The sequence below is a fragment of the Rhamphochromis sp. 'chilingali' genome (assembly GCF_963969265.1).
Source record: "Rhamphochromis sp. 'chilingali' genome assembly, chromosome: 19".
Lineage (NCBI taxonomy): Eukaryota > Metazoa > Chordata > Actinopteri > Cichliformes > Cichlidae > Rhamphochromis > Rhamphochromis sp. 'chilingali'.
The window spans coordinates 22,624,138-22,651,563 of record NC_137946.1 but is presented as its reverse complement, the minus strand read 5'-3'; the positions used below and the strand labels follow the sequence as shown (position 1 = coordinate 22,651,563).

General features: G+C 38.0%; 1 protein-coding gene across 2 annotated transcripts in view; it reads left to right on the top strand.

The window, feature by feature from the left end:
• The window catches only part of gabrg2 (gamma-aminobutyric acid type A receptor subunit gamma2), a 41,722-nt gene extending 16,296 nt beyond the window's left edge, over positions 1 to 25,426 (top strand). The window contains exons 5-10 of one of the 2 annotated variants that reach the window (XM_080866239.1): positions 641 to 723; positions 2,528 to 2,665; positions 17,363 to 17,515; positions 19,227 to 19,432; positions 20,854 to 20,877; positions 23,494 to 25,426. In XM_080866239.1, coding sequence (XP_080722365.1) covers positions 641 to 723; positions 2,528 to 2,665; positions 17,363 to 17,515; positions 19,227 to 19,432; positions 20,854 to 20,877; positions 23,494 to 23,772 — 883 coding nt within the window. In that variant the 3' untranslated portion in view covers positions 23,773 to 25,426. The remainder of the gene's footprint in view (positions 1 to 640; positions 724 to 2,527; positions 2,666 to 17,362; positions 17,516 to 19,226; positions 19,433 to 20,853; positions 20,878 to 23,493) is intronic. The other variant, XM_080866240.1, reaches the window with a different exon arrangement.
• Positions 25,427 to 27,426: the final 2,000 nt, after the last annotated feature.

Below are 27,426 nucleotides of genomic sequence, written 5' to 3'. Positions count from 1 at the left end.
AACTAACGCATGCTATATGTAAAATAGGTTGATAGATCAAAAATAAATATTTGCACTGACACCACGATACATCAGTAGTGATAATAAGAGAGTAAGTGAAGTCTTCCGGACTCAATCGAGCTGTGATGGATGTTTCCCTATGCAGAACACTGCCTCTCCACTTCATTAATTTAGGGGACTCAGAACTTAACCACTGGTTGTTAATTAGGATGGCCGCTGTGATTCGGTGCACAATGATACAAGACAATAGAGAGTGCGTGGATGGGTAAAGTCATTTAAGGTTATTCTCTCATTAAGAGGAAGTTTAATGACTTCTCCTTCAAACTTCCTCAGGTGTGAAAAAGAACTGTAGCTGTAAAAAAATAAAAAATTTTGAAATTGTAATTAATAATTTCTTGTGTCGTTTATGATAAGGATTAGCGGTTGGTGTGAGCTACCCTTTTTGTAGAATTTTCACATAACAAAATAAAACCAATAATGCCAAAATGTACCAGACTTCGTCTGAAATGAACAATATGACATAAAACAAAACCCATCCCTGGTGACCTGGTGATTAGACTGAAAAATTTGGTTTTATATAGAGTATTGTACAACATATTGCATTTTTGTGTTCATGGAGCTAAATTTCATCTCTCTGCAGGTTGACCATCGATGCCGAGTGCCAGCTTAAACTGAACAACTTCCCTATGGATGAACACTCGTGCCCCCTGGAGTTTTCAAGCTGTAAGTCTGACCATATGCTGAAACCCTACTGATTTACCCCTCCCTGTCTTCGTCTTCTCAAACAAACACACACAAACGCAGCAAGGCCCTAAACACGTCACATGTGAGCAAAGACTAAATTTAAGCAGTGATTATCCAACAGACCAAATCAAGGAATTAACGCTGGAACCATTTAAGATTTTCATTGGGAGCACTCCAGTTACCTAAAAGAAGGCACATGAGTCATGTGTGTATTTATGTAAATAGGAAAGGAATTATGGATGTAGAATATGTAAAGTATGCTTTAATGTAACTGGTTAGGTCTAAGATTGGTAAAAAGCAACAACAGCCTTTCAATTGAAAGCAAGTGAAACCTTATGAATGTGTTATAATGTGGAATAAATGAACAACAAGATTCAAAAAACCATTCAGGCATTTATTTATTCAAGCCAAAGGCACTATTCATTTATTTTCCTGAAACCTGTCAGTATTGTTCTAAAAGACATTTTAAAAAGTAACACAAGTCCAAACGAGTTAGTCATTCCATGTTAGGACTGGACAGGGGTAAGTTATCTGCTGAAGTCACAGTGGATATATGGAGAGACACACCAGGGGATACTCTCCAGAGAAAATGATTCCTAAATAGCTCCACTTCACAAGAAAGCAGACCTAAAAACGGAACACAAGCCTTCATTTAAATTTGATGAAAGCTATGGATGTTTTTCAGAACTTTGATGTACAGTATGAGCTCAATCTCAGAAGCAGCAGATGGATTAGTGTGCCGCACTTTGCATTCACATTTTATGAACATTTTATGTGCCACAAAGCAACAAAGCATGGTCGATTTTCCAGCGCAACCTCTTTTGCGGCGATTTTGACTGTAGTCAGCCGAGATCAGGCCAAACTTTTTTGCTTCAGGACTTTTCAGACACACAGAGCAGAGTATATTGTTTCAGTTTGCTGTATATTGCATTTTAGTATTTGGATTACAGTGGCTTTTATGACAGCACAACTAGGCCCAAAGTGAATTCATAGGAGCATTATTGTTCCAGCTTATCAAAAGAAGTCTGAATCAATAATGTGTCCTGAATGCATTACCAGTAAAGATGAAGTCTGCCAGCCTCTGTGGCTGTAATGTGGGAAATGGGCAGCACCTTTCATCCCCCTGCTCCTCTAAGGTCAGACATTACTGGATGTCTGAGAGCACTTTAGTGATAAAATCATCGCAAGTTTGCTCTGAAAGCAGTTCATGTGCATTATTCAGACTACTCCCTCATCTGCTACACACAGCTCATCACTAGACTGAAGACTGTACTAGACTGAAATTTAAATAGAGCTGAAAGAACACCCAACTTTAACACCCATACTGAGGGACAGACTCTTACTGTGAGATGGTAAGAACACAAATTCGATACTCACATACATGATTTAATTATGAAAATGCATCTGTTTGTCTAAGTGACTCAGCTGTACTCTATTAAGATTGTTGTTATGATTTGTATAAAAGAGGATGTGCTGGAAGTAATAAAATTATAGAAATCCAACTTATCGCCAGCTACAGAGCTGTGTTGTAATCTTTGCTTTTAAGTGATGTTAGTGACAAAGACGTTTTCGCCCCACAGATGGACTGGATATTTTGTCAACATGTTGTGCTGGAGTCTGTTATATAATGTTTCTTTCATGAAACATTTTATTTGCAAGCTTGCCGACTTGGTGGACACGGATTACTCTAAAATAAAAGACAGCATAGCTATGCAGTCGAGTCTTGAGCTTCTCTCCTGCCTTTAATGAGTTTGAAGTAATCTCCATGTCCTCCCTTTTTCAGATGGCTACCCCAGGGAGGAGATTGTGTACAAGTGGAAAAGGAGCTCAGTGGAGGTTGGGGACATTCGCTCCTGGAGGCTCTACCAGTTCTCCTTTGTGGGCCTGAGGAACACCTCTGAGATTGTCAGGACTGTGTCTGGTAAGAAAATAAGCTGCTGAAAAATTCTAATTAAAACTCTCTTTTATTCAGTTAGGACAGTCAGGGTTTCTCTAGCATGTGAGGACTGCAAGTCAAGCACCCATCATAAATCATGATCAGTCTTTACCCAGCATAGGTAATCTCTCATGTGACGTGCAGTAGAATTTCATACATAAAAACCTTTGAATGCATCAGTGTTTTTATTTGGCGGACACATCTATACATCGTATTACCATAGAAAGTTAATCATTCCCACAGAACCACCACTCTTTGTCCTTGACTGATCTTTAACTAGTTACAGCACATGTGTTGGTAGCTGTTGCTGTCGGGTACAGCGTGAACATTTAGAGAGACAGAGGGATGATCCATCGTGGATTTTATTCATTTTTAGAGCCCACTGCTTCAAGTAAACTCCATAAGGGCTACCTATGGCTCGCTTCCCCTTCAAGATCGATAGACAGACGTTCAATAGAATTTTTTTGCTGCAGAGTGGGATGGCACTTTTCAGTTTTACACGAACTGGATAACAGTATTCAAAGATGGCATCTCATTCATCTCAGGGAATATCGCTCACTCAAGTTTTCTGTCAGTTCTCAGCATTTTTCACCATTCAACATTTTCATCCTGCTTGCATATTTTAGATATAAGATTGGAAATATCTATGGCTATATTTATATTCATAAGATGCCAGTGAGAGACTGATGTATTTAATGGTTGGCAGGGAAATGCGATCCTTGTGAATGCATTAATGCCTGCCACAGAGATTAACTTTAGACCAGAGAAAAGTTCCTTCTCATTAGATTAGCTGCTTTATCCAGAGGGACTGAAAGTTACAGTAAATGTCTGTTTTGTAAATGCAATTAAAACATTCTCTTGTAATCTCTAATGTTAAATTGCTTGGAAGGAAGGGCAGCAATTGCAGCGTCTATTTGCCCCAACTGTCAACTTTTAAATATATGTTTCTGAAAGAGTTATTTAAAAACATGGATGTACAAGTAGTTTTTAGCTTTAACTCCTGTTATATTCATTTAATTGAAGTCTGCTTGTCTTTATCATCGCTTGCAGATAGGACATCTAGTTTGGTATACTCAGTAGGCGTACAGCTTTACAGTTTTTAGAGTCCAGCAGTAAAAAAAGAAAAGTTGTAAAGTGAAACACCTAGTATGGCTGGTTTTAAATGCCCTTAAAATGTGGTTTATTGTTCTCTACCTTTTGTTGTTCTGTTTTTATTTATTTTTTCTTTCTTTTTGTAGGGTAGGTGCAGTTTATAGTGTTCATTTTAAAAGTTATAGAGCTAACATTAGAACAGTTTATAATGCCAGATGGTGGAGGTGGAATGCTCTCCTCTGACAAACAGTTAATTTGGAGGTTATATATTGTGTATTGTTTTTGAAGTGCTTGCTGGGGGAGTAAAAAGCTGTTACTGCTGTTAGGTAATCCATTATTTTCTAAATGTGACAAATAGAAACTGTGACAAAACACCGTGAAGCATCAGATCTTTTAAATGTTTTTTTTGTCTTTCCTTTTGCCACATTCCTTTTGAACAAAATAAAATTACTTTCATAAAATAAGAATCATTTAATTATCTAACGGCATGCACACTGCTGTTGTAAATCTTTATTTTCAGCTTGTTCTGTGACATATACATACTTGCATGCACTCATATACAAAGTACCCACAGGAGTTACTGAATTCACCCAGCCATTGTATAATTTGCCACAGTTTAGCAGAATGTCACCAAGTGTTATGTGCATGCACACTCTCTGACACACAAAGCAGCATAAAGAGTATTCTGGTGTAAGTAGAGGATGTGCATCACAATGCCAAATGCTTAAACTGTATTTGTGTAAGATAATTTAAAAAAAAAGAAAGAAAAGTCTTTGGATTTATTTATTTTTTTTCGTTTTTAATGAATGAATGTTTAAAGTGACAACATGAAAAGGCAATCTATGTAAGAGGATGAGCTGTAGTGGAGAATTTTCAGAGTCCTCTGCCTCTCTCTCCTTTTGATCTGGGTTGTTATTTCCACAAACCGCCATCTGCTCTCTTGTCAGAGCAGAGAACCTTGACTGTGGCTGAGAGACCTCTTGTCTCATTTTGCAGTCAGTTTGGGTATCTGACCTGCTTCAAGATTCGTGAACACAACATCTGTCTCAAAAAGCAGTCAGTTAGGGCATTATTACCCACTCATCTCAACTGTCACGCAATGCATAGCGCGGGACTAATACTTTATATGCTGCATCATATTCAGCCCTATTAAGCTTTCTGCTTAGGTTTGAAAATAATAATAATAATAACAATGATTCTAGAAATCTCCAAAGCTGGTGATCTAGTTGTTTCTGCATCATTCCCTTGATCGTTGCAGTTCTAAATCCACATCTTTGAAAGTAGATTTTAGAAAGTAGAGAGTCTGCTTTTTAATTCCACTGCAGTAAATTCAATAGAGAAGTCGTTTGATGTTCAATGCAGTGCATTACTTTTTCGCTAGACACTAAAAGTGAAGTCTCTCTAAAGTAATGTCTTGAATAAATATGATGTAGCCACCCATTGACTTTAAAACAGCACGAGTTCATTCAGGTTCAGTTCACCGAGGCGCAGCTTTTCAAGGTAGGGTCGGTAGAGCCTTTATGACTCTGGTTGTATGTTTGGGATCACTGTCACGCAGCAACATGAAACTTGCACACCTTCCTGATTGTACATGTCAAGTGCCTAAAAGCCTTTGCACAGTAATGCGTGATTTTATTCTGACTTTTGAATTTCATTATATAGCATTTCGTTTTTAATTTTCTCTTTTTTATTTTATCCAAAAATGCATTAAAATGTCACATATATATAATTATACATGTAGAATGTGACATTTATGTATTATATATAAATATAACTATACTAGTGTAATCCTTCTTATGGTTGAAAGATATCCTACAAATGATATATTTTGCCTTTTTTATGTCGTTTTTATGTCATGACGTTGTTTCTCTGGCGATTGCTGCATTTTCTAATTGCAGCAGTGGACTGCAGACTAAAGTGTAGTGAACAGGATGACTGCCCTTCAGTTGGATCGCCGCCAGCTAAAAAGATTATGTGTCTTTGCCCTCCCCGGTGGGTTATAGTTAGTTACAGTTATTCTTTTAAAACCTTATTTTAATTTCATTTCAAGCTCTGTGTTGAATCAGTTGAACTGAGTCGAAACAGGTCAGGTAAGGAAACAGAGGGACACATAATGGTAAGCTAAGCAGACAGGCATTCAGGTGAATTGGCCCATTCCAGACAATGATGACTGTAGCAAATAGCCAGAGGAAGAGATTGCCTCTCATTTTGTGGGACAATCCAATCTCTCCCAGGCTCAACTTGTCACAGCACTGTTCTCCCACACTAATGTATTTGCTTTTTTCCTGAGTATTATTTAAAAAATATATGAATAGATCATAAAAAAGTGCATTATTAAAGAATGATTGAGTGATATTGTAAGTGCAGGGGCTGGGGGCACATGACATCTGCAGTTGCATTGTATCATTTTATAAAGGCTATGTCTGTTTTTATTTGGTTTCTCTTCTGTCCCTCAGCCAGTGTCCAAAGGCTTGGTCTCTCAACTTGTCACGTCACATCAGGGCTCTCTGTATCGCCTGCAAGCCTATACCTGCATGTTCAAACACAAAGACACATGCATTTACATTCATGCACACACTCGAAGGGATACAAGGAAAAAATATTTTATTGTGACAAGCATGAAGGCTTAAAAGTAGACCAGTGGGCAGGATAGGGAAAAGATAGATGCAGAGGATTTGAATGTCAGACAGCCGAGGCACTACGGGCAAAGCTAACCTTACAGTTAACCCCTCAGTGACCTGGTTAAGCATGGTTCCAGAAGCTCTATTCACCCATCTGCCATGCTGGAGTTCAGTGATAATCAGAAGCGCAGATAAAAACAGCAAGTAAGGATGCTGAAGGTTGTTGAATGGGGGAAGGAGAAGACAACAAAATAGAGAGCAGTGAAGGGTGGAACGGAGTGGTGGTTGTAGCATTTATCTGTCTGCAGTAAAACATTATTGCAAAGAATCAATGATTCGCACATTTGCAAAGATCAGGTGCACAGGGATGCGAGGCTTTACTGTAGTTTGGAAGCTTGTGTCTTATTTAAAACATAACAAGATAAAGATATATTGTCGTATCGTGATTAATTGTTATATGCAGTGCGCGTGCAGGGAGTGGCTAAACAAGAGGGGTGTGGCAGTGTTGATACATTAGGGAAGCAAGTGTGTGAGAAGAGAGCGAGAGAACAGAGATAAATGTTGCGTTATGAGTAAAGATTTTTTTCTTTTAATCAAGAAATGATTTTTATTCCAGTTCTGCTAAATCACATCACCTGTGTGTTGCATTTACTTTAACTGTGAAATATCACCACAATAATATTTATAACCATAGTCAGAGAAATGAGCATATAAAGTCTCTTAGATGGGCAAGGTGTTTTTCCTTCCAAGCATAAAGGAAATCAATGCCATTAGCCGTCTTTCCTTTTTGCAGCTAACTTTACTTTCCTTAGTAGTGAATGTGAGACGTTCTGGGCCGGACATGAGGTGGTTAATTTCCTGTCCTTTTAGCTGAGCACAAATATATCCTTTGTGCATCAGCCAGTGGAACATATCTGTGTGTGTTTGACAGTATGAGTGCTTTGGTCCGTGCCTTTGTCCATGAATTATTGCATGTTTTTTTGTGTCCATTTGCTTGCATGCACATTTCAGCATGTGCTCCCAACTGGATATGAGCCTTTTTTTTATGTATTGGAAGCTATTCTTAGAGTGACCTTCCAAAAGCCATGCCGTGCAGTGCAGTGCTGTTGTCTGTGTGCGTCCGCCTGTGTGATTTAGGTTGAGTGGAGAAAGCCCAGGGACACATCAGTGGCCTTCTCCAGCTTACAGAGCTCCTCAGTTTGAAGATGATTCTTTGATGGGGCAAATCTGGAGGCATTGTGGTCGAGAGGAAGTGACTTAGAAAGAGGAAGCAGTCAGCAATGAAAATGCATGAAAACACACATGCACAAGAACACATATATACATTCATATACAGACAGTTGCTTTAAAGTGATAAGGGTTTCCGCTAATAGCATGACAAAGAAAATCAGTCTTGCATCTTTAGCCCTGTAGCTCTGTAAAAGGCATTCAACATCGATTCCTCAGGCACCCACAACTTGACAACTCGAAAATACAGGTTCACCGAAACAGATCCGAACTGTAAAATATTTTATGCTAAATTTGTTGTTTTCCCACGTCATCTGGACTTTTTTCTCCACCCTTCTCTCCATATTACATTTGAGTCATCTTACATACAGAACCCCCAAAAGGTTTTTTTTTTTTAGAAGTTATTAATATTTTAGTTCTGTGTCAGGGGTAAATCACATTCAACAGGGTTTTATTTTTAAATATAGATAAAATTATTTTTTAAATATATTTTAAAGAAACATGACAAAGATGTGAAGATGTTGCATTGATGTCTTGCTATTCCAGATCAGGCAAGGTTATTCTTATGTCACATATAGGTTCAACTGCAGAAATTCAAGGCAATGTAAAGATGAAAAATGACCAAGTTTCATAGAAGCTTGTACAGTTGAGACAAGAATGCCTGTCACTGCCTGCCAGGGTTAATTAAAGAAAACATGGAATGAGACAAAAGGCAATAAAACTAACTAAATTGGGACTTTGAATCCCTGATCAAATAACACACAATATGATCCAGAATGCTGTATGAAATTATTTCACTTTATTTTACTTTCTAGTGGATAAGTTGGTGATGAAAAGCAAATCAGCATCATATATATATATATATATATATATATATATATATATATATATATATATATATATATATATGGCCTCAGTCAGCAAGTGGCTGCTGGAGGATGGTGGCAGTTGGTGTGAAAATGGGTTGCCAAAGCAACAGTCACATAAGTCAGTGAAGTGACAACAGTTTGCTAGGAAAGATGTGTGTTCCTCGACAGGTTGGCAAGTAGTTGCTGGTTTGTAGGTGAAATTGATTGGAAAGAAGTGTAGAGTGCTGCTCCGATAATCTCATTGTGATTGCTTTGGTCACTACCAGATAGCAGCAGTCACCCACAGTTCGCATGCAAGATACCTACTTGTCTGCAAACATTTGCCAACTCCTCATTGAGCAGCTTTGAACTTGCAAAAATACAACACAAACCAGAACCTGATAACATGTGGTCACTGGCCAGTCTAGAGCGTGTGTGACTGAAGGCTTAGAGGTTTATAGTTTCTAAAGGGTTAAGAAGCACTGAAACAATCTATTATCCATGCTGTGACTCTGTTGCAGTACTAACGACTCTCCCTAATCCTCTCCTACCCCACCCCCTCTCACTGTGAGTTCTCCCTCTTGCTTCTGGTTGATGGGTGTGATGGGCAGGAGTGGGAGTGAAAATGCTCTGACTCAGCCAGAATTCTCCTTTTGTGAAGTCAAATACGAGTTCAGACTCCCCCCATCCCCTCCCCCATGCTCCATATACACATTCCATACACCTGCCCCATACACTAACAGTATTCATATTTACGAGTGTTGGCTCTATAGAGTCCCTCCGCCTCCAGCCCTTCTCCCTTGTGCACTCATACAAAGAGATGATTTTTATTTTGGACCTGGCGTATTCCTGTGTCCTACTTTGTATGCATCCTCCCCTCCCCCTCTGTTTATCGCTCTCTTTCTTTCTGCCTTTCTCAGTCAACAGTCTAATAAGCCAGTAATTAACACCTGGAAAAAAAGATGAAAAAACAGGGAATGGGGATAGGCCATAGGAGAAGAGATTGCGTTGAGAAAATAAGACTCTTGTTTCCCTCCTCATTGATCACCTGCATGTAAAAGGCTGCCTGTGGGGACATGAAAGGAACGCAGATTTAGAAAAATAGATTTTTCTGTTTTTAAATCTGTCTGAGATTTTATATTGTCAGTCCAATCTGTGTTAGATATTTGTTATTTTGTGGCGGACAGACCATACAGAACACAGGGAGAAGAACTGAAGACAGTGAGTGATAGTAGCTGGCAGACAGAATAATGTTATCAAAGGGAGCACATTGCTTCGTCTATGCAGCCTGACAAAGTCTTAACATCTTAACATTAATACTTGAGTGTCACTGCCCTCTCACATTTTTAACTGCGTCTAGTGATGCCAAACGATGCTACAACACTAGTGTTATTCATTATTATTTTTTCTATTTAAAAGATTGAGCCAATACCAAAAGAAAACTATTAGTATAAATTATTATGAAGAGCAAAAAAAAAAGTCCATTGTAAGAGAAGATGTAGCATAGATAATGGATTAAGCATTAAACACAATACTTTCACCTTTGGAGCATTAATCTCAACATTCATGCACCGTTATTGTGCTCATTTTTCTTATGTGGTGGATGGAGAGACTGGGGGGTAGAATGCACATGCATGTGTACATGTGCGTGTGCACACACAAATGGATGTGCATGCAGGCACCCTTCCAGTTTGTCTCTCAGAGAGTGCTTTTATGGGAAAAAGGGCTATATATTTCTACCTTCTACAGTTTTAAGGCCAGGGCAATACAAAGTGATATTTTTTAATCGATCATTATGTGTAATGTAGTGGTATGGATGGCCAGAAACTTGCTTTAAATTTCATGTCCTGGGTCATCACAAAGAATTGTGGAGAAGGAGGGATTTTTAGCTATTTTGCAGCTATTACTAAATCCTAAATGTAAAAATGCAAATGAACTTCTGGGATCTCTTCTTGTGACCCGGTTTAGATGGATGCAGATGGTCTGGAGGCTAAAAGCAGCTCAAAGCAGTTCTGCTCTGTGGAGCAATTGTTCCTAGGGCAAGCCCCTCATTGCTCAATAAACTGTTATAAAGTTTCGTGCCAGAGCCCTAGTTATTCTTCCCAGTCAGCTTATTAGCCTTGGGTAATAATCTGCAACTTAGTGTTTCAAAGTAATTAGCCACAAGGCTAGATTTTTTGTGAAATACTCAGTGTCTGGCCAGTTAATATACACCATAAGAGGATAAAACTTACAGTTGCCATTAAACAGAGTAAGCAGACTCCCATGAATAATAATCATAGTGACACCGCATGGCACCTCACCCAAACTCTAAGCACCCACTTAACAGTTTTTTTTTTCTGTTACTGTATCAAAACTCTTTAGTATCAATATGTCATATGTGGCATAAGATATTACAATACACATCCTTGGAAGGAGCATGTTATGCTAATAAGGCTAATACACACAAGCAGACCTATTACTGGTAAGGTTAACATAGGTTGCAGTGAAATTAAATCTCAAGTCACCCCAGCTTGGACTCTGTTTACAAAGAGGATTAACCTTCCTTTACATGAATATTTTAGCTTCAGTGAAACTATCCAAGAGGCGCAATGTACATGCAAGATAACTGGAATAATGTGCAAATCTAAGCACCCGGAGCACATTTGCCAAATAGATATATTCCAAAAAAAATGTTGTTTTTAAGAAAGTTTTTTCATGCAAGATTTTTAGATTGTTAAGGTATTTAAGACAGCACCACTTAGACTGAGTATACATAAGCATAAATTAGTGTTATAGTTTTGGGCAATAAAGTTCATAAGCCAGATATAATTAATAATACTGAAAGCTTAAAACCAGTTATCTAAAGCTCTTATCTGTAATAGCCCAAAGCTATTGGCAGTACAATGAGCACTGATTGTCTTGTCTCACAGAGTATTTCTCTGAGCTTATCCATCCAATATACATTTAAACATCCATATACTGTGGACCAGTATATTGTGCCATTATATCAGAAAATTCCTGCTATATATATATATATATATACACACATTTTATTTAATTTTTAATTTTCAGGCAGTCGATGATCCTTTAAACCTGACACTGCGATAACATAATATCTAGTAAATGCTGATTAACTGCTCTCAGTGTTTTCAGTCCAAAACTCAAGTAAATAACTGAATCCCTACTTGGACAAAAGCAAGGGGTTAGAATCTGCTCTGATCAGTGAGTCTGTTAAGAAATAAGGAAATTACAATTTCCAAATTTGTCAGTGTCATTTTATGTTCTGATATTTTAAAGCAAGTTTTAAATCTATTGCTGGCATTTCTAAAAGGGATCGGGAGGTACCTATAGATTTCTCTTCAGTTGAATATTTGATGACAAAATCTTAATGCTCTGATGTTTTTACACTTGATTGTTTCTTACTTATGCAAATATATGCTCTGCCACCATGTCCTTGAATTTTAGATTTAGCCGGAAAGCTTTCAGACACTCAGACATAAAAATAGTTTAGCTGCTGTTAATTATTTAAATTGAACAACTTGTTATTTTTGCTGTGTGTGTATATGTGTATGTGTGTGTGTGTGTACCAAAGCAAAACATAAAAGCTAAATCATAAATATGCGCTTTACTATATTACTGAGAACAGTTGCAAATATTCTCCGCTTTTTTTTCTTTCTGACTACATGTCTAGAAGTATCAAGTCAACAGTTCATTCGTGTGTGTTTTTAGACTTTACTTTCCTTTTTAAAATACAAATATGAAGCTAAACTGATTAGCTCCCCTTACTTACGGCTTCTGAAAAAGTCCTCTGTGATTATTAGCCGTGCTATCTCTGTTCTTGTCACCTTTTACCAGACGACTTGTTTATTTTGAATTGTAGTCAAACTGTTTTTTTTTTTAAGAAACACAAATAAGTCTTTCCACTAGTGTCGTGACTGTTGAGTGCGAATAAGTCCTGTCACCCAGCCAAAAGTGATTAAAACAGAAAATGAGACTCGGGGTGGTGGTGGTGGGGGGGGAAGCGATGCATTAAACACTGGAATAAAACGAGTGAGAGTTTGAACTTCAAGCTTATGTAATGAGTGTGAATCGCATCTCTACTCAGTGTGTGAATAAGAAATAATGAAGCCATTTTTAGACAAGGTAAGCTGGGAAACTGATAAAATGAGGGGAGACCAAGAAATAAGTGAGGAATGTCTTGTCCTTGTTTTTAATTATGTGATATGACAGAAATAAACTCACACGTTTTAGATGCCTTAAAGATTCTTTAGAGAAATACAATATTTTACGGGGTTTGAAAAAGGATGAAACATGAACAAGATGTTCTTCATAGCCTCAGATGAAATACTTTCTACACAAAAATGTGCAGCCCACACTGGAATACCAAATTGGCATGATAGGCAGCTGTCCCTTGACCTGCTGTGGCGATTTGATTAATTATAAATGTGTTTCGTACGAGCCACTGAAGCATAAATGAAAATGTAAAATTAAAACTGCGATAATGTAGCCTCTACATTTTCAGCTTAAGGCCTCATTTTAAATAGGGCCCTTGGGTAAATACCTTGAAAATCCTTGCTTAGTGTTTTAAGTTTTATTAATTTGTGTTACCTTTCCCTTTTCTTTTTCTTTTTTTTTGCTAAACTGGCCAAATAATTATATGGAAAATAGGTTCGCCAGCTTCTGACTACCTGTCATAAATCCTACAAACAGTCTTGCTCTCAATAATTTGAGAGCTATTAGTGTGTCTGGGAGAGGGATAATCATCTGTCCCTGTCACAGTAAACACAATGTTAACAACAAGGCAATCAAACTGTGTAGACTCCTGCCTGGTGTTTAATCATGCTGCTGTGTTGCCGCAGTTACTCACCATGACAATGCGGTGCTTTTTTTAATCCTTTTTTTTTTCTTCTTTTTTTCTTTTCTTTTCCTGTGACATCATCTTGCCGCCCACTGTCGGGGAAGAATAGCTTCTGTAGGCTATGGAGGCAAAATGCAAAGGGATTGCAACTAGTTAATCACTTCTACATAACCTGTAGTCATGTCAGCGAAAGTGCTGCGTTAACATTGCCTGTTCGTCTTGTTGACCCTGGCAACCAGCCGTGGCTTTACGCTGGTCATTAACAAAACTCCTTTCTTTCTCACAAACGGACAATAGCATCTGCTGTCACCTCCGATATACATGACCCTTGACAGGAGAAGAGCTCAGTAAGACAGCCTGTCAGCAGCTCTGCAGTGTGTCTGGTTTGTCTGCTTTCACTGGATGGCCAGCATGTGCCTCAGGTCCTCCCTGCCCATCCATATCTACACCAATTTAAAGCCTGGCTGCCAGCAGAATGATATTCTCATATGACATTCTTTTTCCCCTAAGGTCAGCAATCCAGAATTAAAATGTTTCATTCTTTTGACCTACTGGGGCTATTTTATAATATTGTATGGTCACACTGATTGTGTATACTCGTGTATCAAACACATAACGATAGAGCAAATGTGTGTTTATAATAAAATGTATCTACTGTTACACCACAGTAGAAGGTTCATACTGGAAGACTGATCCTCTTTTTGTTTCTTGTGTGCGTCTAATTGTATCTAGTGTGTTGTCTCTGCGGCTTTTAACAATAAAGCAACACTCTTTTCTGATGAATGATCGTGCCTGCCGAGTTTTTATTGCTTTATGTAGATTGCATCAGCTCGAAGTAAATCACTTTTGCCAAGAAAACGTGTGATCCTAATAAAAATAGGTGAAAACATATCTTAATGTAAACAATAGTTTTGAGCTTTTTGCTGCGTGGTTGATTTTTTTTTTTCCCCACGCAGCTGTCATCACCATTCATCATTCCTAAATTATAAACAGAAAAGGTTGGGCTGAATTGATAGTGGTGCAATTATGCAATAAGACTGGAAGGGTTGGCACGAATGTCAGTGAAAGAGTGGCAAAGAAAGGAGAAAGTGAGATTTGTGTGTTACTGGAGAAGTTAGAACATGACGTTGAACGCAATGATGAAGATGAATCAAAGACTTAGTGTATCACTGAACATGTGGATGCACATGGAAAGTTGTGAGATCTAATAAATAGTATCACACCTGTATTATTATCGGTAGCATTAGCAGCGTTAGAAAGGGAACGCTTTCTAGAGACACTGTGAAGATAGAAAAAACCTCATGTGTTTGAGTTAAAATTAGTTTGAGCACCTCAGTTAGAGGGAGAGTGGACATAGATGTTTAGATGATTGACATTCCAGCTCCAGCGCAGTAGAATATAACCTCATGTACACACACACACAAACACTGAGCTATATCAGAGAGTACACAAGTGGACAAGTATACAAAAACTGAGATATGCAGGAATGCTGGCAAAACCAAACTTTTGTTCTTCCAACAGCAACAAATGTAAAAAGGTACAAATATCAGAAATAATTGAACTTAAAGCATTAGTCTGGTTCTCCTTTGTTGATTTTTTTAAATGCTCCTACAAGATTTTCAAAAATCTCCATGCTGTGATACTAATTCAATTACTGTTGGATTAGATGCTCATTTGTAATTACAAACGTAAACAACATAGACAGTGTAAAAGATGGTCTTAGCTGTTGTAATGTCACCCACGGATTTCTGGTATTTAAGCATTGAGGTGAACATTTAGGAATGCAACATGTGACACCGCACACTCATTGGCTGCTGATGTGTGATTAGCCGTTAGCCAATGAGCGTGTGGATTCATACCACAGATAATTCTTCACACCACTGAATGACACTTTATGGGGGATCAAGTTTAAAATTCTCACACTATTATTCCCACTTTGATTCTCTGTCACAATGGGTTGAAAATATTTCTGTAACACTGATTTTGCATATATTTAATACAAGCATCACCTCTGTGTTTGCAATGTTCGGGACAAGGCTTACAAAGCGCTGCACAACAATATACCTGAGTGTTGTGACTTTAAATCTGAGGGACTAAATTTACTTACAGTTAAAGTACGTTGTGGCGTGATGAACTTAAACTAGCCAGGGAGCTGGAAGCCATTTTGTTTTGAGTGGACTAGAGACATGATTAACAAACTGCTGCAATACTACAGGGCTGTAATGGCAGACGTTCTGATACTAACACATCGCGCTGCCAGAATAAAGGGCATCGGTCGATAACACCTCCTCAGAGTGTCTTTTTGGCAAGTGCTGCGGCCTGTAATGAAACCAGCAAACAGATGAAGAGAAGCATGGAGCAGAAGGGTCTTACACCAACCGACCTCACCCCTGTGGTGGAAACTCCATTATTGTTATGAGTCTGGGAAAATCTGAAGGAGGCTTTGTGCTGCTGACAAAGCTGAAATAAGCGTATAAACTGGAGGCTTCTCAGCTGTCAAGGGTCTCGGTTTTGGGCCCCTGCTAATGTAATATTAATAAAAACAAAACACTGAGCCGCCTGACCCCTGAGAGCAGCCTTTGTGTCTCTCCTGTAATCTTACAAATCCAGTCAGTGCACTGTAATATCTCGTGCACCTCCCTGCATCGATAGAAAACACACATGGCGATATGAACAGTTATAGTTGTGCTGCTGGGGTTATTACACAGTGCTTATTTGATGACGCCATCGATGGCCAGGTGAATGAAAGGGGTGTGTGCTGGAATACATCACGAAGATTTGGCCCTTGTGCAGTTGCTATGAGGTCTGTGGCGATATACAGCCTGCGCATGGCCGCAGACATAATAAACACTGACAGCCTCCTCGCTTTCTCTCTCTGTCTCTCATTAATGGAAAAATACACAGATGTTGGCTGTTTTCCACTGCAGTATGTGTTGTGTGCCCTTTCTCATGAGAGAAATTATTAGCCAGCTGTTCATTCCCCAGCTGCATAGGCTATGGTGTGCCATGGGTGCTTAAACACACACACACGCGCACGGAGATATATCAGAGAGTATATTCCTGCCCCACAGGTTACAAGCCATAGCGAGAGGCCAGGGGAGGTTCTTGACACAGTTAATTGTGTGATGTTAATCAATTAGCAGACATCTGACTGAGCTGGAGGCCAGCAGCGAACTGTCATTAGACTCCCAGAAACAGACAGGTGCATTGGTAGACAGCAAAAAAAAAATGGACAGTAGCTATTGGCAAGTAAAGCTGTGTTGTAAAGCTGAGGCAACATGTGTGTTTGTGCGTGTTCCAACATGACTGTCTTTCTATTTAGATGATCATGATCAATTCAACCTCATTACAGGATGTTAGATTCACATTTGAAAAGTGTGTGTGTGTGAACATTTGTGCATTTGCGAGTCCTCGCATGTTTGGCACGCATGCTTAGCATGCATTTTAAACAGGCAGGCTAGATCATCCATATTGTCGGGGTCAGGTCTTTCTGGGCTCAGCTAACCTCAACCTTTTAACACCCAACATCTGCTTGAGTCAGCTAGCCAGCCCAGGGATGGCTCATCATCAGCTGGACGGTGGTGTTCATGTTCCGGCTAAATACTGGCAGGAGACAAGCGTTTGTGTTTGTGCATCCAAGCAAGTCCAGCTTCAGCTCTCTGAATCGCTCTGTTCCATTTTAGATCTCAGGTTGCCTTGGGCAGACATGCAGTCAAGACTGTGGTTACACAACATTAAGTATTGAAGACCTAACAGTTTGTCTAATCTATGCTTGGTGTTTCTGTCTTGACAGCATTCTTTGAGCTGCCTTCTTCATAAGCAGACAGTGTGAAATTGCTTAACTCGCACTGGTCATACAGTACTTCTGTATGGACTGTGAATCAGTTCTTGATACTAATCACTCTTCTCAGTTCTGCATATTTTACACTACATGATAACATAAATAACGCACACAGTAAACTGTATGCTTCGTGTGTTATCTTCCTGATGCCTTGTTATACATTTCCATGCTCTCACTCTTTTTACCCTCTTCTTGTATTGTATGTCTGTCCAGGAGACTATGTGGTGCTGACTGTGTACTTTGATCTGAGCAGGAGAATGGGTTACTTTACAATCCAAACGTACATCCCATGCACACTTATTGTTGTCCTCTCCTGGGTCTCATTTTGGATCAACAAGGATGCAGTGCCTGCCAGGACATCATTAGGTAAGGAAAAAAAACATGATGTCATTGCTGCCTCTGACTGTTTAAAGCAAAAGTATGCAAGTTCATCAGCAAAGAAAAATGAATATGAATTAAATGTTTTTGCTTTTTTTGTTCTTTTATAGATATGTCTCCTTTGTGTAAAAATCACAAGGCTTTATCAGAATTGCTTTAATTCTTTTTTTTTCAATCAGTCCACTTAACCCTGACACAATCTTTGCTTTAATTACTCCCCCTGGTAAAACACATCTGACTTCTGTGGTGATTAGGCAGCACACTCATATTGTAAAACAGTCTGCTCAAGCTTCCCATTTCTTGTTGTTCTTTTCATTTTGTCTTCTCTTTTCACATACGCTGTTTCCAGTCAGGGGCAACACATCTGCTTAGGAATCTAGTGCATCTTGATTAGAAGAGCCTGTCCTAGCACATATGTTTGCACGCATGCCTTAATGAGGCATTAATTATGCAATGCAGAAAGGAAGATGCAGAGATGCCTCGTCAGCACAATAATAATGCAGGTGGCTTTCTCACAGAATGCAAATAGGCACCCTGCATGTACCAAGGGGAGGGGGAAAAAGGAGAATTTCAAGAGAATTTTTCAGGTTTTGAACTTGCCCTAATGGACATTCTCAAAGGTTTTCTTGTGATGGAGTAAGAAAAAATATTCTTTTGTCAGCTTTTTTTAGACCCTCGAGGCTCCAAAACCTGACCTGAAGTCCATGTGGTGTGATTATTAGTATTAGAAGGAGTAACTTTATGTAAAATAATCCCTTCTGGCCAAAAATCCCCTTTCCACCTTCCTACCATCACTGCTTTGTCTGTCATTAATCTTTCTAAAAATAGGTTGTTTTCTTGTTTTTCAGCCTCTGGAGTCCAGACGTGATTTGCAGTTGTAGTAATAACACAGTTAATTCCCTGCTAAAATTATACCAAGAGGGAAATGTCTTAATTTCCTTTTTAAAACATGATGCAGAAGGTGCGTGGAGCCTGGTGGCTAGGAAGCAGATTAATTCAGATGACATAATTCATAATCCTTCAATGCCATCCAGAAATATATCAATTCACTCACAGTACTACAGTGTTAATCTTGGCGCAGACTGATATCCTTCAGGCCACATTAAATTTAGACATAAATCATCTTCTTTATATACGAAGTGAGTCCCCTAACACGTATGGTCTATTTAAAAGGGAGGAAGAAGGCGGGCTTGTTAGTTGCTTTTTTGTTGGTGTTTGGGGATTGTGATGGTGTTGTTGGTAATCTGCTGTGTATGTGTACTTACAAACACATTTCCTCGTCATGTGCCATCACTCTGCCTCCATCTACATCATCATTAGAGCCCAACAGAGTGAGTAAAAGGGTTAGCAGATGGTGGATATAGCAATGCAGTATGTCACTGTTGTGGTCAATTGCAGTTGAAATGTCATCCAGTAAGTAGCTATGTGGATCAAGGCAACAGTAAAACAGCTGCTCGCTATTCCCACATGGCTATTCCAGTGTTAAGAGCTAACAAATCAAAAGACACTTTTTTTTAGCCTTTTATACTGATACAATATACAGTGCATAGACATCATGCATATGAAGAGAGCATTTTTAAACATATAATAGGAACTTGGGATGTGTAAATTATACATAGCAAGAATAATCGAACTTGTAATCTGTCATTATTTAAAACTGGTCTGATTGTTTTCCTTTTTCCTGTTATTTTATTACCAGGCATTACCACAGTGCTGACCATGACCACATTGAGTACTATTGCCAGGAAATCTCTTCCAAAAGTTTCCTATGTGACAGCCATGGACCTCTTTGTGTCTGTCTGCTTCATTTTCGTCTTCGCCGCACTTATAGAGTACGGCACACTGCACTACTTTGTCAGCAACAGAAAGCCGAGTGCCAAAAAGGACAAGAAGAAGAAGAATCCGGTGGGTGTCTTTCCAAAACTAAACTGAACTTTTTTTTTTCATTTTTAATCATTAGGAGTTTCTCAACTATGGATCTTCGAATTAACAATGAGACCACAAATAACGTTTTAAAATTAAGTGTTTACTATTTCTGAGATGTGTATTTTAAATTATTAGTTAGATAAATGGTCAGATTATCACTTCACATGTTTTTTCCCCTCCCCCACTCTGTTACAGTACTGGAATAAGGTGCAAAAAAGCTCTACAGTGCTTAGAATTCCTAAGACAGTATTTTCCCAATGGCCGCCACCCCAAATTACTCAATGAGTAATGCAAGCAGGTCAAATCTTTCATAATCCTCTACACATCTGCTACAGTTGTAATTTAGATCCAGGTCACATGACAGTTGAGTTGCCTCATACTTTACAAGTCTTAAGCTCCCAAGAGATCATGCCAGCTCAGTTTAAGGACCATGATCTCTGACCTAATATTTTGGAGGATGTTTATGGTATATAGCAAAACTAGCAATTTTTCTCTAATCATTTAAAGTTGATTTGTGTAAGAGGAACAATTTTTAATTAAAAAAATGTTTAAATATACCTCTGGTGGTATTTACTTTATGGCAAGACAAAGTTCCAGCCATTTTTTTGGGGGGAAGGATAATAATTGTTTTAACAAGGCTTTTCAGTGAAAGATATTATAGCTTAAATCAAGTACACCACCATGTGTTGATGAGAATCATTCAAATGAAAAGTGGTGAAAATTGAGGTGATCTAGCTGTAGGCTCTGTAACTAAGGTTTTGCATATAGTCAGAATGTCTTGCGGGTGAATAAAGGAATAATGAAGTGGAAGGTGTAGTGCTAGTTTGCTATTTCAGAGGGGAAGACCAAGTCAAGCAAAGAGAGGCTTTCTTTTTTTCTTCCATTTTAGTATTTCATTACTATTTGCTGTTTCAGCTACATGTGATATGACCCTTTGAAGAATTTGAAATATTCTCAGGAATTACAATTAAATAAACTACGTATAGTGACACCGACTACAAAGCTAGTGAAGTACTGTGTAATTAAAAACTTGAAGATACGATGAAGTCACAGTCGCAAGGAGTTTGTAAAGCTTGAATTAAAGTGAATGTAATGTTTTCCTAAGGCAGTGCTGGCCTAAGAAGCATGTAAAATACATGTATCCTACCATACATCTCCCCCTGTGTCCGTTCATAATATGTATGTCTCCTTGCAATATATATCCTCTCTTTCCATTTTGAGTTAAATAGTGCAGTATGTGTAATTATCACACATTTTCTTTGTGTTTCTCTTTATTTTTTATGGTTATTTTCTTAATTCTCTGTTTACATGTATTCTGTGTTTTTGTTCTGTTTTGTTTTGTCCTGTTGTGTTACTCTCTTTCAATTCCACATATTCTTTTTCTCCTGTTGGGACAAAAGCTCCTCCGGCTCTTTTCCTCAAAGGTATATTGCCTGTGTCTGACTGCATGTGTCTGCTGCATTTTGGCTCTCTGAGCCCCCAGTACCTCACTGCTTTTTTCTGTCTGTTCTAAAGCTGATACACCTCTCTATATTCCCTCTTTATCTACCTGCATTCTTACTGTACTCTTCCTCATTTACTAAATAGGTATCACAGATAGCATTAAAAAGGGCGCTCTGCAGTGCACAGTGCGGAGGCAGCCAGCCAGACATACTTGCAGTGTTTAAAATTCAAATAAGCATCCCACACATCCCATGTCAGGAAGAATGTAAAATTCCAGGCTCAGTGTGGACTTAATTCTGGCTCCCTCTGTCCTGTTTCACTCTTTGTTGTTGTTGTTACCACAGCGAACTAGCAGCTGCTACAATAGCTTCCTCTTCTTTCCCTTCTTCTGCCAGTTAATCTATACCTGTGTGTTTGTTGGGCTTCTCAACCTGACGCTTCCTATAGAGTCAGCAGAGCCTTAACAGACTGAAATAGACAACCCATGCAGTGTGCTAGGTCTAAATTAAATTGGAAACCATTTAAAGGATTAACACACAGTGAGACAAACACCTAACAAGCGTCCAGGGTAGGCGAAAGCAAGCAAAGATTTAAATTTAGCTTAAACCACAAACTGCTGATACTTTTCTAGACTAAATAATTTAAAGTAAGATTAGTTAGATTTCCAGGAATCTAAATGTGTTGTTAAAAATCACCACTTGCAATGTGGAAACACTACTACAAATTATCAGCTTAAGCTAGATAAGCAGTATTAATCCTGAGTGTTTCTGAATCTTTTGTCTTCTCAGAGCGGTTGTCTCCTTTCAGTCGGTTAAAGCTGCAAATGCCACTGTGTTGGTTCTTTGTTTTTATTTCTTTATATCTTTTGCTAACACCGACTCAGCATTGCCCAGCTTGACCAGGCCATGCGGCGGGATGCTGTTAATGCTCCTTCTGCTTGAGCTTCCACTGCGCTTTCTTCAGTGCAACCAATCCCCCTTTGAGAATGGAGGCATAACCTGCTCTGCTAATCCCGTCATTAACTTCACATATGGTCCGTTAAGAGGACAAAATGCTGAAACTAACCTGTGCGTCATTTTGTTGTGGTTATGTATCCTTTTCAAAGGGTCAGCAGATTTTTGCACTAGTGCTGGGCAATTTCAGTTTCAGGGAATGAACATTATTTTGAGCTGTATTTTAAGCTTGTTTATGGTTGCATGCTTACAGCAGATAATGAGGTGTATTAAACTAAAACTGCATTTATATTATTCTTTTTTCTTTTGCAGTAAACATGCCTTTTCTATATACTATATTGAAAAGGAACAAAAGTAATAATGAGGCAGATGAAAACAAAAAGCATTCGCCGTTTTGAGATGGTTGTTAACTCATTAAAAGTGTTTATATTCTCACAAAACAGAATATGAATTTGTGTTGTAAACTATAATTGGAGTGTAAGTGCAGTCACTTATAGACTACACTGGCACTCCAAATATGGAGTGCAAAATTATAGATTATCGTCCCTGTTAGCTATCTATAGTCTCTCCATAATGGAGACAATATCTGAGAAATAATCTAAATCTTTAGTTTTTACAGTGGGAGAGCATACGAAATTCTTGGAGTACACTTAACTAACAGACTCCTTTTAAAGCATGAGGCTGACACCCTAGTTTATCAGCAAGGTCAAGGAAACTTTTGTCAAAGGGAAGAAAAGCATTTAATCTGCCAAGCAGCAAGACTTCCAATTTGTGCAAAGGTGACATGGCATTTGAAGATAAAGGCTAATGAAAATGGTCTATTTGAATACTAATTGTCTCTCTTTAGAATGACAGGACCAACAAGTGACTGATGTCACTGTCCTATTTTAGAAACCTTAACAAATGAAAGCCGTGTTCCCTGCAGTGGTGAGCACAGATTGAAAAGAGGGTTTATTTTAACCCATCTAGTTACAGAAAGAGTAGGTTGGAAAAATACTGAGCTTTGTGCTGCATAATTGCCAGCACATGCTTTCTCTTAGCTACATGATGCATCATAAGCCAGTTACAACATATCTCTTAAATGAATTTTCAGAAAAACATCCATTCTGTTCCAAAATCACTGAGTGTTAAAAAGATCTTTAAAATGTCACAGAACAAAATATGAATAATCATCTGCTTTCGTTGACATTTTGTAGGATTATTTAATGTAATGTTTTGAATGCAGAGCATCACAATAAGAAATGGAGGGCCCATTGCCCAGCACTAGCTTTGTATAGCTGGCAAGTAAAGCAGTATGGACCACTGTACTAAAATTTAACTGATTGCTTCAGCTGCCTATTACACCCTAGCCCAAAGGTGTAATTTGCATCATGGGTTCCATGGGGATAGACCCTTTGTCATTTTAAGCCTCACTAATTACAACTACAGGTGGTAGTTATAGGTCTATTTGTATTTCTTGACGCTAAAAGGGTCCATTGGCAAGTTAAAGGTGCAAATTACATTCTGCTGACTAATGACTGAAAATGAAGAAGAAGACAAAAAATGGTAGCTCAAATGAGGTCCCTTGTTATGTCAGTGAAGTCTTCATTAGAGCTTTCTCAGGTTCTGGTGGCTAATTGCGTCATTTTGTCCTGTTAAATGCAGACACCCACGGTGGACATCCGTCCGCGCTCGGCCACTGCCATTCAGATGAATAACGCCACGCACATGCAGGAGCGAGACGAGGAGTACGGCTATGAATGTCTGGATGGAAAGGACTGCACTAGCTTCTTCTGTTGTTTCGAGGACTGTCGCTCCGGAGCCTGGCGGCACGGCAGGTTGCACATTCGCATCGCCAAGATAGACTCTTATGCACGCATCTTTTTCCCCACTGCATTTGCTCTCTTCAACCTGGTCTACTGGGTCTCCTATCTCTATCTCTAGGCGCAGGTGTGTATCCAGCCTTATCATACAGTCCATTACATTCTACATATGCTCTGCGCCAACGAGTGACTTTATGGAGGAGGGGACCCACTGAAATACCCAGAGATTTGATTATAGCATTTCTTCTATTTCTTTTGTTTTAATCCAATTAAATCTCGTTTATTTTATCAAAGAACTCTGACAGACATTGCAAATGTTGTAGCATTACATTTAACTGGTGTGAAAAGGTTTATAGATGTGTTGAGGAACTATGGATTGTGTAAGAGATCAAACAAAGTTTTGTTTCATTTTCACCACTTTATTTTTGAATTAGAAATTTGAAAGATACGTCTCAATGGGGGGTTTACCAGTTGTTTTATTAGATAAAAGATCATTTCGCAAGAACCAATTAGTAATTCAATAACAGCAGTTTGGATCATGTCAGATCAAGTATTCATCAGAAAAAGTCAATAGGTTTCAGAGGACAATTAAAAAGAAGATCAGAGTGCTTTGCAGAAATCAAAGTGATATCGATGTGTTTTTATAAATGATTATTACTAAATCAAAACAAAAAGAGTGTGACCAGTTTATGGTGAGTAATAATACATAACATCTTTTGCATTGACTGTACTTTTAATTATGTTCATACTTCTTTGTTCACTTACTAAAAAACAAAATCCAAAGCACTTTAACAGAGCTGTTAGACACTGACATGAGAATATTACTTTTTTTTTTTTTCAAATTTATTTGTTTAGTGTGGTCAAAGTGTGGTGATGCTGTTTATGGACTTCTACTGTACAGACACTGTATATATTTTACTATTGCATAGTGGTTTACATTTATTGCATGCACCTTTCGGGCCAAAAAGCAACTTATTTTATGGTCTTCTACTGTTGGCTATGGAAAATAAGAAAACAAGCACTAATAATCATTCAGGATACTCTTCTTTTTTTATGAAAATTCAGAAAGTGACACAGTGAAAATGTTAAGTTGAGGAATCCCTCACGATTACAGGTGGGAGGATCATCCCAGGGCAGAAAACTGGTTTAGTCAATTACCTTGCAGCCACTAGCTTACACTTCATCCCTTTCTCCGGTTGCTGTAAAAGTGCATATTTGCAACATGACACCATGCTATTGTGTTTTTAGTTATGGAAGTTTGTCAGAGTGGTAACTGCAGCAGGATATTCAGAGCCTGAGTTTTACTTTTGAGGATACTTCAACTAATCTACAGACAGCTGTAGGGCATTGTGCAATCTTTGCAGTTAAAGGTTCATTCTCTTTGTTATTCTGCTAAGATTACAAGAAGAAAACGAGGCTTTTATTCAAGCGTAAGAACAGATGTAACCTTTTTTTTTTTATCAAGCATTTCATTTCCTGTGTCTTTGAGAAGAATCACATTGAGAATGTATCTCATTCGTAGTGGGAAGAGATATTCAAAAGGCTGAGAAGAAGTCTGGTATTGTTTCAGTATTTATTTTTTTTCTTCCATTAATCAAATGTCTGAATGTATAGAGAGCAGAAAATAAATGAAACATTTCTGAACTGTAAATGCTATGTATGATACAGTACAATCCACTTTACAGATCCCTTACAGCAGGCACCAGTATGCAACTAATGGAGAGCTCACTGATTGTGTACATAAATTATGAATAAAAAACTGGTCAAGCCCTTGGGATATTTTGTAAAGGGTATATATTTTGTCATTTCAGCATTGCTATTATATCAACGTAAAGTATATCACACCTATTATATTATGGTTTTACCAACCATGTAGAATATTTGGGGGAATTGGGGTATTTATTTATTTATCCATTGCTGGCATTTATTTATTTCTTGAAAGAAAATGCATTTTATGCTCATATAGCCCCTGAAAAGAAACGCAGAGTGCTGTCATTTATATCAAAGATACATTTTTGTTTAGTGTGTCAATGGAGCTTGAGCTTATTTATCTTGTGTTTTGTTGTGATCAGTGTACACTACTCTCACAAAAGCCTGTCAATCTGTTATATTTGTTAAATTAGTGGCTTGCAGCATTACCTGTTGTGCATCTTCTGAGTAGTAGACTTTATTTAATGAAAAATATATATATAAATATACAAAAACAGTTCCCAAGCCACCAGAAGAAGAACATTTGCTTGTCTAAATGACTATTAATTGCGTTCACTTTTCCAGCCATCTCATTGGTTTGCTTTGGTCTTGACATCTGAACTAAATAAAGCATCTCTGGTTATACAAATATATGTATTTACCAGATAATGTCATATTTCTTACAGTTCTTTCCCTTTTGTATTAAATGGTTGTCCTGTTGTGTTACAAAGCTACCACCCAGTAGTCTGAATCTGTCTTCAGTGTATACATATGCTATTTCTCACATCTTTAGGGTTTCCAAGTGTGTCAGTAGCAATGTAAACTGGTCCTCATCAGTGTTTGTTTAAAGAAGTGTAATGGAGTGACTACATCTTATAAAGTGCCAAACTGACACACACTGAATAGAGAATATCTAACTTTAATATCATCATATACTACTTTGTAAAAGAAAAGACATGATAAAAGATGAGGGTTTTCTTTAAAAAAAAAAAAAAAAATGCTGCCCTGCGGGATGGATTAGCAGGTGCCCTGGATTTCTTTTTTTTTTTTAGTTCAAATTTCACATGATGCAGAACCAAAATCATCAGCTATGCTCGAATGAACATGAAACTAATAAAAACGATCAAGGTAAAATGGAAATTACTTGACTGTGTGACGTACCTTATTAATGCCGATGAGAGCGTGTGCTGAGGTTAAAAATATATATATTATGAAATATTTTTCTTTCCATAATAGATGCTTGTTGATTGATTTCTGTTGTTTGTGTGTGCTCTACAGAAAATGTAGAGATAGAAAATTGTGTGGGAGGTACTCAAGTGTGTTTATTCTCAGTAGCGTGCATGCTGAACATGTTTGAGGTTTAAAAGGGACGTTTCAAAGAATTGGGACTCGCTCATCTGCAGGTGAATCCTTAATCCTTTGCTTGCATTGACATGGACACTTAACACTGTACTTCTTTTTGATGTGATTTTATTTCTTTTGGGACCCACAAATGAGACATATATGTGAACAGCACATGTTGATATTTTCTAATGTGTGTATTTTGTCAAACTGCAGAAAAGAAAATAAGCGCTGGAATCACAGAGCCCAGTAAAAGGTATTCTAAGGCTAAACACATTTCACACGATTCTCCATACATACAGTATAATAGTTGTCTCTCATCTATGTAAATTTGGTTATTGTATAAAATGGGCACTGATCAATTCTGTTAGGATCTGCATAATAAATTATATATGTGAAGATAAAAGTCCTTTTCATAAGAAAATTGCACATAGCTGTGGAATTTTACAATAAAATGGTCGCATTTATCAGTGTGTACAGGTTCATTTATTATTATTATCATTATTATTATTATTATCATTAATGCTGTTGTTGTTGTTATTATTGTGGGGTGTACAGTGGTCAGTGTGTTCCCCTGCCCCTGCTTGAATACTCTGCCTTCCTCACACAGTTTATATATTGGGGTTAATTATCCTGTAATAACAACAGAATTATTGAAGTAATCACTGAGCATCTGGATCATTCTTATCCAGTTTTTAAAAATTATTGTTACATTTCAGTCATCTCACATGGGTTTTTTCCACCA